This window comes from Marmota flaviventris, chromosome 15 (genome assembly GCF_047511675.1).
Source record: "Marmota flaviventris isolate mMarFla1 chromosome 15, mMarFla1.hap1, whole genome shotgun sequence".
Taxonomy (NCBI): domain Eukaryota; kingdom Metazoa; phylum Chordata; class Mammalia; order Rodentia; family Sciuridae; genus Marmota; species Marmota flaviventris.
Window position 1 is genome coordinate 3,298,296 of NC_092512.1, and position 13,455 is coordinate 3,311,750.

General features: G+C 48.2%; 1 protein-coding gene across 6 annotated transcripts in view; it reads left to right on the forward strand.

The window, feature by feature from the left end:
• Window positions 1-13,455, forward strand: part of Ptk2 (protein tyrosine kinase 2) — a 228,658-nt gene that overhangs the window by 191,900 nt on the left and 23,303 nt on the right. For all 6 annotated transcript variants that reach the window (XM_071602094.1, XM_071602095.1, XM_071602090.1 and 3 more), the window contains 4 exons: window positions 2,465-2,576; window positions 8,534-8,620; window positions 10,903-11,040; window positions 11,928-12,059. In XM_071602094.1, the coding sequence (XP_071458195.1) occupies window positions 2,465-2,576; window positions 8,534-8,620; window positions 10,903-11,040; window positions 11,928-12,059 (469 nt within the window). The remainder of the gene's footprint in view (window positions 1-2,464; window positions 2,577-8,533; window positions 8,621-10,902; window positions 11,041-11,927; window positions 12,060-13,455) is intronic.

Sequence of the window (13,455 nt, forward strand, 5' to 3'; positions counted from 1 at the left end):
TAAGTCAGGCATGGCCAGGCAGAGGAGAGAAAGGTGTTCCAGGAGAGGTGGTGGAGATTATGATGGCCCCTCTTCCTCTGAGCCAGGAAGAGGGGAACGAAGAGAGCACCCACATCACTTTGGAAGAGTGAACTACCACAGATACCCGTCTCCATCCTCCCCAACAGCCTTGGAGGGGTGTACCTTTGTTCTGTGCCCTGAGACATTAAGGGGCATCTGCCAGGTTTCTGCTGTGGAGCTGTTTTAGCTCCTGCCCAAGTCTCACCTGTTCCCGGTGGTGGCAACGTGCTTGGCTAGCCGGAGGTGCCGGTGTCAGTAACTATTCTAGCAGGTTCATGGAAGTTGCACTGTAAACACTTCAGTAAGAGATTGGATGGTTGCTCTTTTCATGCCTCAAGCTCTAATTGCTGCTTAACTCGTTTGAAATACTTGCAGCGCCTGTGGGAATGCTAGCCGTTAGCCATTGGGCGATGCTATTTGATGGGGATTTTGGCATAGTTCTTTTCATTTTTAAAAGCTTCTTGGGTTTTGGTGCACTTTACAGAGATTGTCTGAATTTTGTTTTATCTTTACAGTAACCCTCAAGGTCAGTAATTAGGGGTGGTTAGGGAGGCGCCCCGTTTTGTGGATGAGGTATGGAGGGATCAAGTTGTCTGGTCACAGCCTGTCTGTGGCAGAACTTGAACCCGACATCAGTCTGACTCAGACCTCAGGCTCCTTCCCTGTACCTGACTACTCATTACAGCTGTCATTACTGATGAGCTGAGTCCCAGCCAAGTCACTTATCTTCTGGGTCCTTGGAATCTGTGTGTCTCACCCACTCACTGTGAATCCGTTGTTCATCCAGCAGATGCCTAAGTGTCAACTATGTGGCAGGCATGGTTTCAAAGTGTAACACGAGGCTCTAGGTCATGAACGTAAAGAAAATTTAAATGTAAAGATATTTATTTCCACACAGAGTGGACAGAGTGCACTGCCAAGCGTTAGTCATGTAATGCTTATGTGCTTGGATGGGTTTGCCCTGGTAGCTTGCTAGAAATCCTCTTCCTGGCTTCTACAGGGCCTGTAATGGCACTGGGCTGATGCCTGTGCAGCCAGGGACACTCCAGACAGAACCCACCCTCCTTCTCTGCAAGGGCACTGCTATTCTCTTTCTGGCTATTGAGTCTCCCTTTACCCTGAACCAGAGCACCTTAAACATATGCCCAGGGCTCCCTCCCCAAACGCTGCCTGGGTTCACCTGGAACTCACCCTCGGCCAGGTGCCCAGAGTGCCTTTCTTGGGAGGCTGCTGAGGGATTCTTGCATGTTATGGAGATGGCTTGGCGTTTGTTTCCTTGACCACAGTCTTAAGTGGGAAGGAAACCAGAGGCTGGGAGGAGAGGGTGGGCCTCAGCCTTGAAAGCTTTTCTTTAAAGTGGTAATACGATCCTTGCCTTGAGGAGAATATTTCCTTTCCTTTTGAGGAAAAATGTCTTTAAGGTCTGCAGTGATGGTTTTCTGACTCAGGGCAGCTAGGAAATGAATCTTGTCTGTCCTCCTGATTGGGAAGGTGCCTGAGTGAGAGCCAGGCTCCACCTCTACAGGAATGTCTTTATGAACAGTTGAACAAATTCCCAGATTAGAAAGAGTCTCTGCCGCTGATGTCACTCTTTCCTGAGTAATTCTGGGTGGTTATTTACTGCATTCTGCCTGCCAGGGGACAGAAACTTTGAATGAGCTGTATTATTAGAACTTGGAGCTACAAGCACGTAGGAAAGCACTATCTGCCGCTTAGGCTTAGGACGAGGGTTTCAGAGACCCACTGGGCCCACTGAGCCTGGGGGGTGCGTGTGGCCTGGGGAGCTAGCTAAGCCTCACCCCGCCCCCTCTGCCTGAGAAGTCGAAGTCTCGGCAGTGGGACCTCAACCTCTGCACAGCCAGGGTAAGTGTAGCGCTTCCAGCTCAGGGCAGACGGTATTTTCTGAAGCACTTGTAAGTGCTGTTGTAGTCTTCCTTATTTTCCTGGCCAGATAAAATACTTTTTAAGCTGAGAATTAGTAGGACTACTGTACTGAGCAATTGAGGAAGTTGTTGGCCAACTTGCTAATTGATCACATAACGTGCTGGTGAGGTCACGTTCTGTGGGAGTCTGTGTCTATCCAGATTTTGCCTCATGTGTGTAGCTGCTTGACGAGGGCTGTGTGGGATTGCTCGGGTCTTTCTGATCTGCTCAGAGTGCACTTCGGCGTATAGATGCTTCCCCTTGGCCAGTCCTCCACTCTCACCAGCCTCTCTCTTCCCTGTGCCCCTGAGAACCAAGGCTGCTCTAGCGTCCTGGCTCAGGGTTAGGAACCCAATGTGGCGTTCCCCTTTCTTTATGAGTGTCCTCCACTAGGGTCCAGGTGTGTTCCTGGAGGGGCAGGGTGGGCTATGATGGGTGCTGCTCGGGCTCTCAGCCCCCTGATTCAGTGTGTTTTCTCTAGCACGATCCTGGAGGAAGAGAAGGCTCAGCAGGAAGAACGGATGAGGATGGAGTCCAGAAGACAGGCCACCGTGTCTTGGGACTCTGGAGGGTCCGACGAAGCACCACCCAAGGTAGCCACCGTCCCCACCCCAGCTTGGGGTGACTCTTTAAGTGCCTTCTGGAGTCTGTGCTGTAGATAGCTGTTTCCTTTGAGGAGAGAAGAGTACGGTTGCAACCAGTGTTCCCTTCGTCCCTCTGGAGGTCACCCTCTTGTGTTCCTTTCCATAATTTGCATTTCAGGTGGAGGCTGTTGATGACCGTAGAATATGCTCCCTTTCCTCTGCACCTCCCTCCTCCACAGTGGAGGAACCTTTTCTTTCATTGACTGTCGGGGGTCTCCCTAATAATCGGTCATTACTAAACATGAAACTGGGCCACAGACGCCTCACGTTTCACTGTATTTTAAAATGAGTCCAGTCCCACCTGACCATGTCCCTTTTGCTTTGTCTCCATTTGCTGAGAACACCATGCACATTTTCTGCCTGCGGCTGGGGTATCTATGTGGGAGCTCGTGGCTCTTGCTTTCCTTCCTCAGAGAGGCCTCTCACCTTGCCTGCACACTGTCCCTGGGTCCCTCCTTCTTTTGTCTTCTCCCACCCAGGAGCGCAGCTATAGCCTTCTGCCATGGCTGGGGTTTCAGTAGAGTTGGCCCCTGATGCTTTGAGTGATCGAGTCTTTCTGCACCATTCCAAAGAGTGGCTTTTCACACCATGTTGTACTGGCCATGAACATGCCTATCAGGCCTTTTTCTGGAAAGCCAAAAAATAACAGGCTTTTTTGCAGTTAATAGTTACTTGTTCTTTGATAATTGATTAGCTAAAAATATGACTTTAATTAAGTATTCATCTTCTTTTTAAAAACTATTCACAAATCTGCCAACACAATATAATTTAAGTATTGAACCATTCAACATGATTCCTGAAAACTTATTTTCTTGTTGAGCCATGTAGCAGTAAACCTGTCACCACATTGAAGGTGGTGAGCATGGGTAGTGAGCACAGTCCTGCAGAATGGAGGGGTGAAGGGGCCTCCGCCCAGCCCCCCTGCAGAGAAAGAAAAGCACCCCACTCCAGGGAAGGCCCAAGCATTCCTCTGTTGTTCCTAGTTTAACAACAGCATGACTCCTTGGTGCCCACGGAGCCCCTCTTCCTGGTCTCCACAGTTGGCCTGTGTTTTAATTCTGTAGCAGCTGCACAATGGCACTGTGCTGGGAGGCAGGAGAATCGTGTCTTGATCACGCTCTGCTGCCGGTCGGGGTAGTTACCTCCATACTGCACACCTCACTTTCCTCCTCCAGCCAGTGGGACGTGCTGTGAGATCATTCACCCTTCGGCTCTCCTCTTGGCACACTGAAGTATAGAAACCTCAGTGTTCTGTGACAAACACCACACGGTGCCACACTGCCTGCCCTGGAACTCATGGAATTGAAGAACTTTTTTCATCTAAATATTTCTTTCTTTCCTGTCTGTCTCTCTCTCTCCCTTCCTCCCTTCTCTTCCTCTGGTGGGCTATGGATAGAACCCAGGGCCTCCCCGGTGTCAGGCAGGCTCTCTATCACTGAGCCACATACCAGCCTCTGAGCATCTTTTTATATCCCAATCTGTTGGTTTATCATTTATATTTGACTTTTAAATTAGGGCCACGGGGTAGAGCTGGCTTGGCTTTTCTTGGTTTACATACAAGAGCCCTTGCACTGATCTTTTTAAACATCGGTCTCTCTCTTGCTTTCACTTTCTCTTTCTTTGAAATGTCTTTGGAATGTGCGTCTGAAGCCCTTGTCTGCAGGCGGAGGTTCTTCCCTGTACCACTCGTGTTTGCAGCAGAGCCTTCTGCCTGGTCCTGTCAGCCAGACTTGGGATGTCATCACAGGTGTGGGGTGATCCCAGGCAGCGAGCCGGGCTCTCCTGTACACCAGGCAGAATCAAGTCTCATGTGCAGTGTGTTCCTTCCCAGAGTTCACCGTCAGGGTCAGGTTCTGCATTCATGGTCACAGTCCTTGCCGTTTCTAAAGTGAGTCTGTTACTCCAAGGTAGTGGGCCAGCACTGTGCTTTACTCTGCCCCACAAGATGGGGATCTCTATGGATCCCATGGGTTTTCCTCACTCCAACTGTGATACCTCAGGATACATCCCACTTGGATTTCCTGACTTTGTAGATAAATTTTGTGTACTAGTAAAACATGGGGCTGGGGGTACAGCTATGTGGCAGAGCGCTTGCCTAGTGCTGGTTCGGTCCCCAACACTGCACCAAAAAAACAACAACAAAAAATTTTTAATATGGCTTTATTAGGTTTTTTTGGTCATTGATTTGTTTTTTTAATATGTTTTTTAGTCTTAAATGACACCATATCTTTAGTTTATGTGGTGCTGAGGATTGACCCAGTGCCTCACACATGCTAGGCAAGTGCTCTACTGCTGAGCTGCAGCCCCAGCCCCATGGCTTCATTAGTTTTTTAAGCAAAAATGTCTTTCTCCTATCCAAGACTCAACAGCTTAACTGTACTTAATGGCTAAGGCTTACAGCCGGGCGGCAGCTCCGAGGCAGAATTCTGCCTGAGGGCCTGGGTCCATCCTCAGTTCTCCTTATCCCACTTACACACTATAGGAGGCCACGTTTCTTCCCAGTGGTTGCAGTCCTGGAAAGTAAACTGACAGGCCCCGCAAAGTGTCGCCTGTGGTAACGGGAACGCAGAGCCGCTTCTGGGCTCCAATGGAGTTTGTGACTCTGTGTTTTGTCACCTAGATGAAGTTGAGTGACATGGGAATCCCTATGTTTGCTGGAAACTGCTCACCAGTCCCCCACCCAGTCCTCGTGGCCGACAGGAGCACCTCACAAGTGCCCTGCATGCCCCGAGGGCTGCCCTATCTTTCTCTCATCCCCCTCAGGAGAGTTGGCAAAATCCCCTCCACCACACATTCTTTCAGGTGAAAACCCCAGTTTTCTTGGAGGGGGAGGTGCATTGACCCTCCTGGGTCACAGTGCTTGGCGACATGGACACTGTCTTAATGACAGCTAGAATCTGGCCTGGCACCCACCTTTTCCCTGGCCTTGACCTTGGTTCCTCTCCACAGCATTAGACTCTGGGCACCCTTGGTGCCGTCACTTCATCGTCATAGAACCTTTCCATCTTCTTACTTGTTATTTTGAAATGGAGCCTTATAGGTTTTATCACTCACCTCTATTTTTTTGAGTCACTGCAAGATTTTTTTTTTTTTTTAGAGCTTTTGCCATTTTTATTTCTTTGCTATGTTCCTTTTTGTTTGAGTCAAGTGCACTTCTCATATAGAAGCATGATGGCGCAGCAGATTTTAGAATTCTGCCATTACTAGCTGTGTGACTTTATTCAAATCACCTGCCTTCTCTGAGCCTACGTAAAATGTATGGGTCATCGACAGATTTTACTTGTACGTAAAAGCCCTTCAGAGGTTATGCGAAGTATATACCGAGTAAATGGCGGCTGTTTGTATTTCCGCACCTTTTACTTATGTGCCATTTTCAGAATTTAAGCCGTGGATGTTGCCCTGTGACTGGGAAGCTCCGTCTGTTGCCCCAGCTCTTGGCTCTGCGTCCTTCCACACAGGATCCAGGACGTCTTTCCCGCGCAGCCGTTATGGTACTGCTTACTTATTGGCACGTTCCTCTAAACAGCTCTTGCCACAGCAGTCTCAGTGTACAGAGGAAGTCACACTCTTCCTTTTGAAACCTCTTTTAAATCACTACAACCACTTTTTCAAATTAAATCTTTAAAGCTGTAAATCTACATACAGCCCCTTAGCCCCAAGGAACACACTTTGTAAGCTGCCGCTTTGGCAGGAGTAGAGAGGAGCCTAGAACACCCCTCAGACCCTTTCCTGTTGCAGGGGTCTTTGAGGAGTTCATGCTCACATTCAATTAAGTTTGGAGTGGGCTGAATCTCTGAGGGGCTGAGGGGTAAGGGAACCTTCCTGTCCTCAGGAAGTCAGTGGCTCCTTGGTAGGCCGAAGCGAGTATAGAAATGCTGGCCCTGCCCCTGAGTCAAGGGGAGCAGAGGACCTGTGTTTCCCCAAGGCCGGCAGGACCAGGAGACCTTTGTTAAAGACTCATGGGATGGGAAGTGTCCCACAGGTAGAGATGTGGATGTTCCAGGCCTTGGGCACAGTGCAAGAGCAAAGCCTGAGTCCACCCCGCACCAGTGCCAGAGGACATGGTGCCACAGAGTCTTCAGTGTCCCGCTTGCTGGGCGCCAGTCCAAGTCTTTTATACTCTGGTCTTAACTCCTCTGAGACCAGTGTATTCCCACCTGGTTGAATCCCTGTGTCATGTAAGACCTTGTGGACTTCCCTTGTTTTCCCCTCTTGTTTCAAACTCAACTCTTACTGAGCATTGAGATGCTCAGTGCTGGAAGGGGCTGGAGAGTTCTTCGGGCTCCACCTGCCTGATAGTGAGGAAGATGAGGCTTGGCGGGTGGATCACTGGCCCAAAAGGGCACAGCAGAGAGCACCAGAGCAGGCAGGCGACAGAGGGCATGCCCAGTATGGCCAGTGTCCTTCACTGGTGGCAGTTTAATAGCTTCATGGGGACAGAATGCATGACCAACCTACCCCCAAGACCATGCACACAGCTTTTCTGTGTGTTCAGAGTTGTGCACCCACTTCCACAGTGACCCCCCAAGTGTCTGGCTCCTCGAGGCACACCCTCCCGATTCCTGTGCCTGCTGTTGCGCGACTCCCACTCTGGACACCCTGTGGGTGGAATCACTGTGGTTCCTTGTAAGCGTTTCTTCTCTCAGCGCGTGCCAAGGTTCCTCTGTGTCATAGTCTGTGTCGGCACGCAGGGCCACATGGTGCTCCCCTGTAGGTGTGCTGCGTGTGTTCTCCTCTCCTGCGGGTAGTCATGCTCCCTCTCTGGCTGCTGCAGATGGTGCCTTTGAGAGCCATGTTGGCCCAGATGTGGGCTGCACTTCTCTGCTGTGCATCCCCACCTCTGGGGCTGCTGGAGCCGTCCCTTGACTGCCCTCCACAGAAGCTGCCCTGGTCTGTATTCCTAGCAGCAGTGCTAAAAGGTCTCCATTTTTCTGCATCCTGGTTTGTTTACATTCCCTGTGTGTTTGTCACACCATTGCAGCGATGACAAGCCGACGCTCACTACGGCTTCAAGGTGGTGGTGTGCTGGAGCCTCGGGAGCTGAGCGCCTTTCCTGTTCTCGGGGTGCTTGTGCCCCCCACTCTTAAGCAGCACCTTTTGCCATCTCACCGCCAGCCTGCTCAGAGTCTCTGTGTGTTCGAACGTGTTTCTTAGATAAAGTACTGGCAAGGGCTGTGTCTGCGGCTGGGGCTCAGCAGTAGAGCACTTGCTTAGCACGTGCAGGGTACTGAGTTTGATCCTCAGCACCACATAAAAATAAATAAATGAAATAAAGGTACTGTGTCCAGCTGCAACTAGAAGACAGATAAAGCATTGGCAAGCATTTTCTTGTGTCCTTTGGATTGTGTGCTCGCTCTGGGTGGTGGTATTTGCAACACACGCTTTGTGTTTTTGATGATGTCCTTCTCACCTTCTCTCCTCCTTTGGTAGGTGTTTTTGGTGTTGTAGCTTAGACACTGTTGCCTAACCCAGGGTCACAAAGATTTGCCCCTGTGTCCTTTTCCTAAGAATCTTAGAGCTTTCACTCCTCCATTTAGGTTGTGGTCCACCTTCAGTTAATTTTTGTGTGTGACAAAGGAATAATCAGCCTTTTTCACATGCAGGGGTCTTCTTTCATCATTGAAATATCTTAGCATTTTTATTGTTGCTTTTTAAAAAAATATTTTTCTTTAGTTATAGATGGACATAATGACTTTATTTTATTTATTTATTTTTATGTGGTGCTGAGGATCAAACCCAGTGCCTCACACATGCTAGGTGAGCGCTCTTTCCACCGAGCCACAACCCCAGCCCTTTATCATTGCTTTTAACCAAGCTGTTTGTTAGAGATATATTTTCCTATTATTTCTGTGAAACTTAGACCTGTAAATGTTCATTCATATGATACACTGTTGATTTCTTCACAGCCCAGCAGACCTGGTTACCCTAGTCCGCGCTCCAGTGAAGGATTTTACCCCAGCCCGCAGCACATGGTGCAGAGCAATCATTATCAGGTACCGTCATGGCAGACGTGAAGTGTGTTACTTGGCTTTTCCATACTTTGGTGGTGGGAAGATACATGGTATGTATATTTCCATTTTGTATTTGTTACTCATTTTGGTGAGTGACCTAGGAAAGTTGTCACCTGGTCATTGCCTACGTGACTGTTGTCTGTGGACACCATGCAAGGCATACATGTCCTCACAGTCTTAATGAGACAGGCTGGTGCCCCAGCAGTTGTTACGCCATTCTCTCCTACTTGCTCTTGCAAGGCACAAGTTGGAACCAGTAGATACGCATTATGCAGAGGTAATACTGAACATCAGTTTTTCCAGAAGACAAATATAAAATTTAAAATGACTGTAACAAACCAGACAAGGTACTGTCTAGACAGTGGACAGTGTGGAAGGGACGCTGGACGTGCCAGCCAATACCATGCACAGGTGAGAAAGGAGCACCTTAGTAGAGGACCTAAAGCAGTCAGTAGCATCTGTCTTTGTTCTCGAGAGAAGGGATTAGCTTTTGTTGGCTTGCGTTACCTGCTGTGAAGTGCACAAGTCTGGCTTCTGACCAATGCCAACACTCTTCTGTCCCATGCCCACCTCCCAGGACAGGCCCCAGAGGCCCCTCGTGCCCTTCACAGAATGTCACACCTGCCCTGGGAACAGCACTCTTCTGACTTCTGTGACTTGCTAAGTGCCTAGGCAGCATATAAACAGCAAAATAAGACTGTCATCACTGAACAGATGGTCGGTGAGCCTCACCAAGCCGTTTTCCTGTCCCATCAGTGAGGCCAGCTATAGTGCCTTTGCTGGTGTCTCTCTGTATTCCCTTTTAGCCTCAGGTGTCCACTGGTTCTTCCACATGGCCAGTATTATTTAGAAAACAGCTTAAAATTAACACCTATAAGTCAGTTGCACTCCTAGTCATCGTGATGAATCTACTGAAAGAGAAATTAGGAAAACTATCCCATTCACAATAGCCTCAAAGAAAATAAAATATTTGGGAATCAAGCCTTAACAATTAAAACTATATAACACTAAAGAAATTGAATATACACACACACGTTGGATTTTTGGAAACTTTAGCTGGGCTGTCAGCTTTGGGAAAAGTACCCCAGTTTACCATGTTGAGTTGGCTTTGTAGAGAAATTAACAAACATATTAGTCTAGAAACGTTAAACTTGACTTTTTTCCATTTGTACAGGGGTAACGCACTGTATTAAATATGTAAGGTCTTCATGGGTTTGATTATAGAAACTAATAAAGTATTCTCCAAATAATGGGGTGGGGGGAGAAAACAGCTTTAAATAATTCAAAACTTCTAGACATTTTTATTCAGAAAAAATGAGAGCTCTCTGTGTATCTTACATAAAGACTTACTGGTTAATGTTGTCCATGTGGGATTTGGTATGATTCACGTCTGGAGGCCTAGTAAATGAGCATGAGGTCCGTGTGGGTGTTTGAACACATGGATTTGGCTGTGCTTTATCTCATTAGAAATTTAACTGGCCACGCTGGCCATCCCATACCAGCAGACGCTCTATGTACGTAGATCCCATGTCTGCTCACTGAGCCTCCATCCAGAGAGGGCCTGTGGGGAAGACCCCTCAGCTCTCCTCACGCCTGGAGTTCTCCTGTCCCACTGTGAGAAGGCACAACCCCTCCACCATCAGTCCCTCCTTCACTGGAGGACAAGTTCCTTGTGGCTCTGGCACTGGGCAGGACGGGGGATTCTGGAGCCAAGTGTGGCACAGCTGTTTTTATGGCTTCCTCTGGCTTTTATATGCAGAGAGAGTCTGATCTGAGCATTTCTGTAGTCGTAAAATTCCAAAGTGAATGACTTCTCGTTTCCTAGTGCATTTTCTTTAGTTGTCTAATGCAGCCAAACTGCCTTTCTCGGGGCTCTTGTTGAGAGTCCCTTTCCTTGCTCTGCCAGGTTCTGTAAGAGCTGCCTGTGTTCTTTGGCTCTTGGTCCCTGTGACCCAAATACAAAACCAGAACTTGGCTCTGACTGTTCTTCAGCTTCTGCTCCCTCTGTACCCAGGGACCTTTGGGGTCACATTGAGCCACTCAGGTAGTCCAGGGCAGTTACCACACTAGGGTCCTGGCCTGGGTTGCATCTGCACATTGCCCCGTTAGAGAGCTGCTGTCATGTTCAAGGGATTGGGACTTGGACATTCTGGGAGGGGACACCGTCTGCCTAGTATGAAGTGCTCCAGGTCACTTCCCCTGCAAAGCAGAACCACACAGAAGCTGGGTTATGGAAACGTTCCTTCCTCTTGTCCCACTCACAGGTCTCTGGCTACCCTGGTCCACACGGACTCACAGCCATGGCTGGCAGCATCTACCCCGGCCCAGCATCTCTCTTGGACCAATCAGAATCGTGGAATCACAGGCCCCAGGAGATACCCCTGTGGCAGCCCAACATGGAGGTAAGTTGTGTTCTTGACTTAGGAAGTGAGACACCTCATATTTCTAAGTCTGACTGCTTGATTTTGAAGACTGAATTCTAAGATCAAGACTCCCCAGCTGCTCAAATGTTTTCTGGTTTTGTGAGGGTTTTTTTAATTAAAAGAAATACGTGGGGGGAGTGCTCAGGTATTTATAGCACGTGCCTGAGGCCAGAGGAAAGGCAAGCTGACAGGACAAGTTCTTTGGGCTATGTTCATTTTTATTCAGTTTCCCTGATTGAAAATCATTCATTTGAGTCAGAGAAGATCCACAGCTGTCTGTAGTCCGTGTCCCTTTCCTGGGAGTGCTCGTGGTGAGCGGCTCTGTGATGCTCCATAACTTGTGTGTGTCATGTTCAGTGCTGCTGTCCACGTCCTGATTGTTTCTGCTTTTTGACTATAGGTAATGGTGCCTTCTTCGTACACATTCTCAGTTTATTTCTTTAGAAGAGAATCCCACAAGCAAGCAAGAAGTAGGTTTTGTTGCAAAAGTGACAGAGATACAGAGGTAGACTTCTTCAAAGAGGAGTGGCTCCAGAGCTGGGAATTCCAAGAGAATCTTTTTTTTTTCCTAATTTTTTTTAATTTGTAAATAGACACAATAACTTTATTTTATTTGTTTATTTTTATGTGGTGCCAGGGATCAAACCCAGTGCCTCACACATGCTAGGCAAGCGTTCTACCACTGATCCACAACCCCGGTCCCTCCAAGGGAATCTTTGACACACAGTAAACTTCAGCCTACAGGGACGAGGCTGGAGCATGAGAGGCCCTGTTTCCACCACCCTTGCTGCTTTGCTTTGGTTGAAAGCAGGGGCATGCGAGCAGCCTCGTGAGAGTGGGCGTGTGGTTTCCATCTTTCCTGCCAGGACTCGGCATCGTTGGACCTGAGAGGAATGGGGCAGGTGTTGCCCGCCCACCTGATGGAAGAGCGACTGATCCGACAGCAGCAGGAAATGGAAGAAGATCAGCGCTGGCTGGAGAAAGAGGAGAGATTTCTGGTAAGCATCTTTCAGAGCAGTTTCTTCCACTTTGAAATCCCATTAGTGTCTACTATATTGCATGTAATTGCAAAATTTTTACATTATCCAAAACAGACTTCGTTTCATATCTGGTCCCTGAAATGTGCAGCAGTGAGTCATTTGCTTTCTCAGTTGCTCATCGAGGTCTGTCTTTAGGTTTCATTGTGCTCTGTGGCTTTTCATGACCTCACTGTTCACATCAGAGAATCCCACCTGGAGTCAACTTGCAGTACTGCAGGGCGCCTGCGCTCCTCTGCAGCACGGCCTCACAGCCCTGCCCCAGATGCAGCTGGACTTGGGAATGAGAAATGACTTCCTTCAGGTGACCTTTAGAAGTCCCTTGGGGACCAAAAGGAAGTGCTGGAGCAGAGAAACCTCTGTGTTCCTAGACACCAAGATTCATTCACTCACTCACTCACTCACTTATTTATTTATTTATTTTAGTTGTCAATGGATCTTTATTTTTATTTATGTATATGCGGTGCTGAGAATTGAACCCATTGCCTCACACATACCAGGCAAGCACTGTACCACTGAGTCCAGCCCCAGCCCGACACCAAGATCCTTTTGGAACTTTCTAAGTTTTATTTTGAGACAGGGTCTTGCTGAGTTACTGAGACTAGCCTCAAACTTGCCATCCTCCTACCTCAACCAAGTCGCTGGGATCTCAGGTGTGCACTGCCACATGCAGCTAATGTGAGGCCTTCTGACAGAGGCCTAGACCTGTGTGACCCTTGCTCTACCTAGAATGTGACCAGCCGTCCGGGCGGCTTTCTCTGTGTGTGCACAACCCCCATAACACTGGTGATACATCCCCAAGCACTCTAACGCAGGTCACATGATGGCCTGTGTGGCTACCTGTGTTCTTCAGTGTGTCCCTCACCCTCCTTCAGCAGCAGGCATCTGAGTCTGCCCTGGCTCCACTTTTCTACCTTCTCCCAGGTGGCTTTACAGCTTGCTTTTAGGTGCTTCAACCATAATGGCTCCTCATTGTCATTGACCTTTTTTAGCTATGTATTCTCTGTGCAAAGGCCATTGATTTTTAGGAATATCCTGTCATTTTCTAGTAATGTATCTCAAGAAGGCCTTTATTGATTTCCTTGGATGCCCAGTTCAGTACTCATTACCTCATTCATATATATATATATATATATATATATATATATATATATATATATAAAATCTTCCTTTTTAACATTTTTTTTTTAGTTGTAGATGGGCACAATACCTTTATTTAGTGTTGTTTATGTGGTACTGGGGATCAAACCCAGTGCCTCACGCATGCTAGGGAAGTGCTTTACCACTGAGCCGCAACCCCAGCCCCTCCTTTATATCTTGGTTTTTGTCTCCTGAAGCACATGTTGCCTGCCTTTGA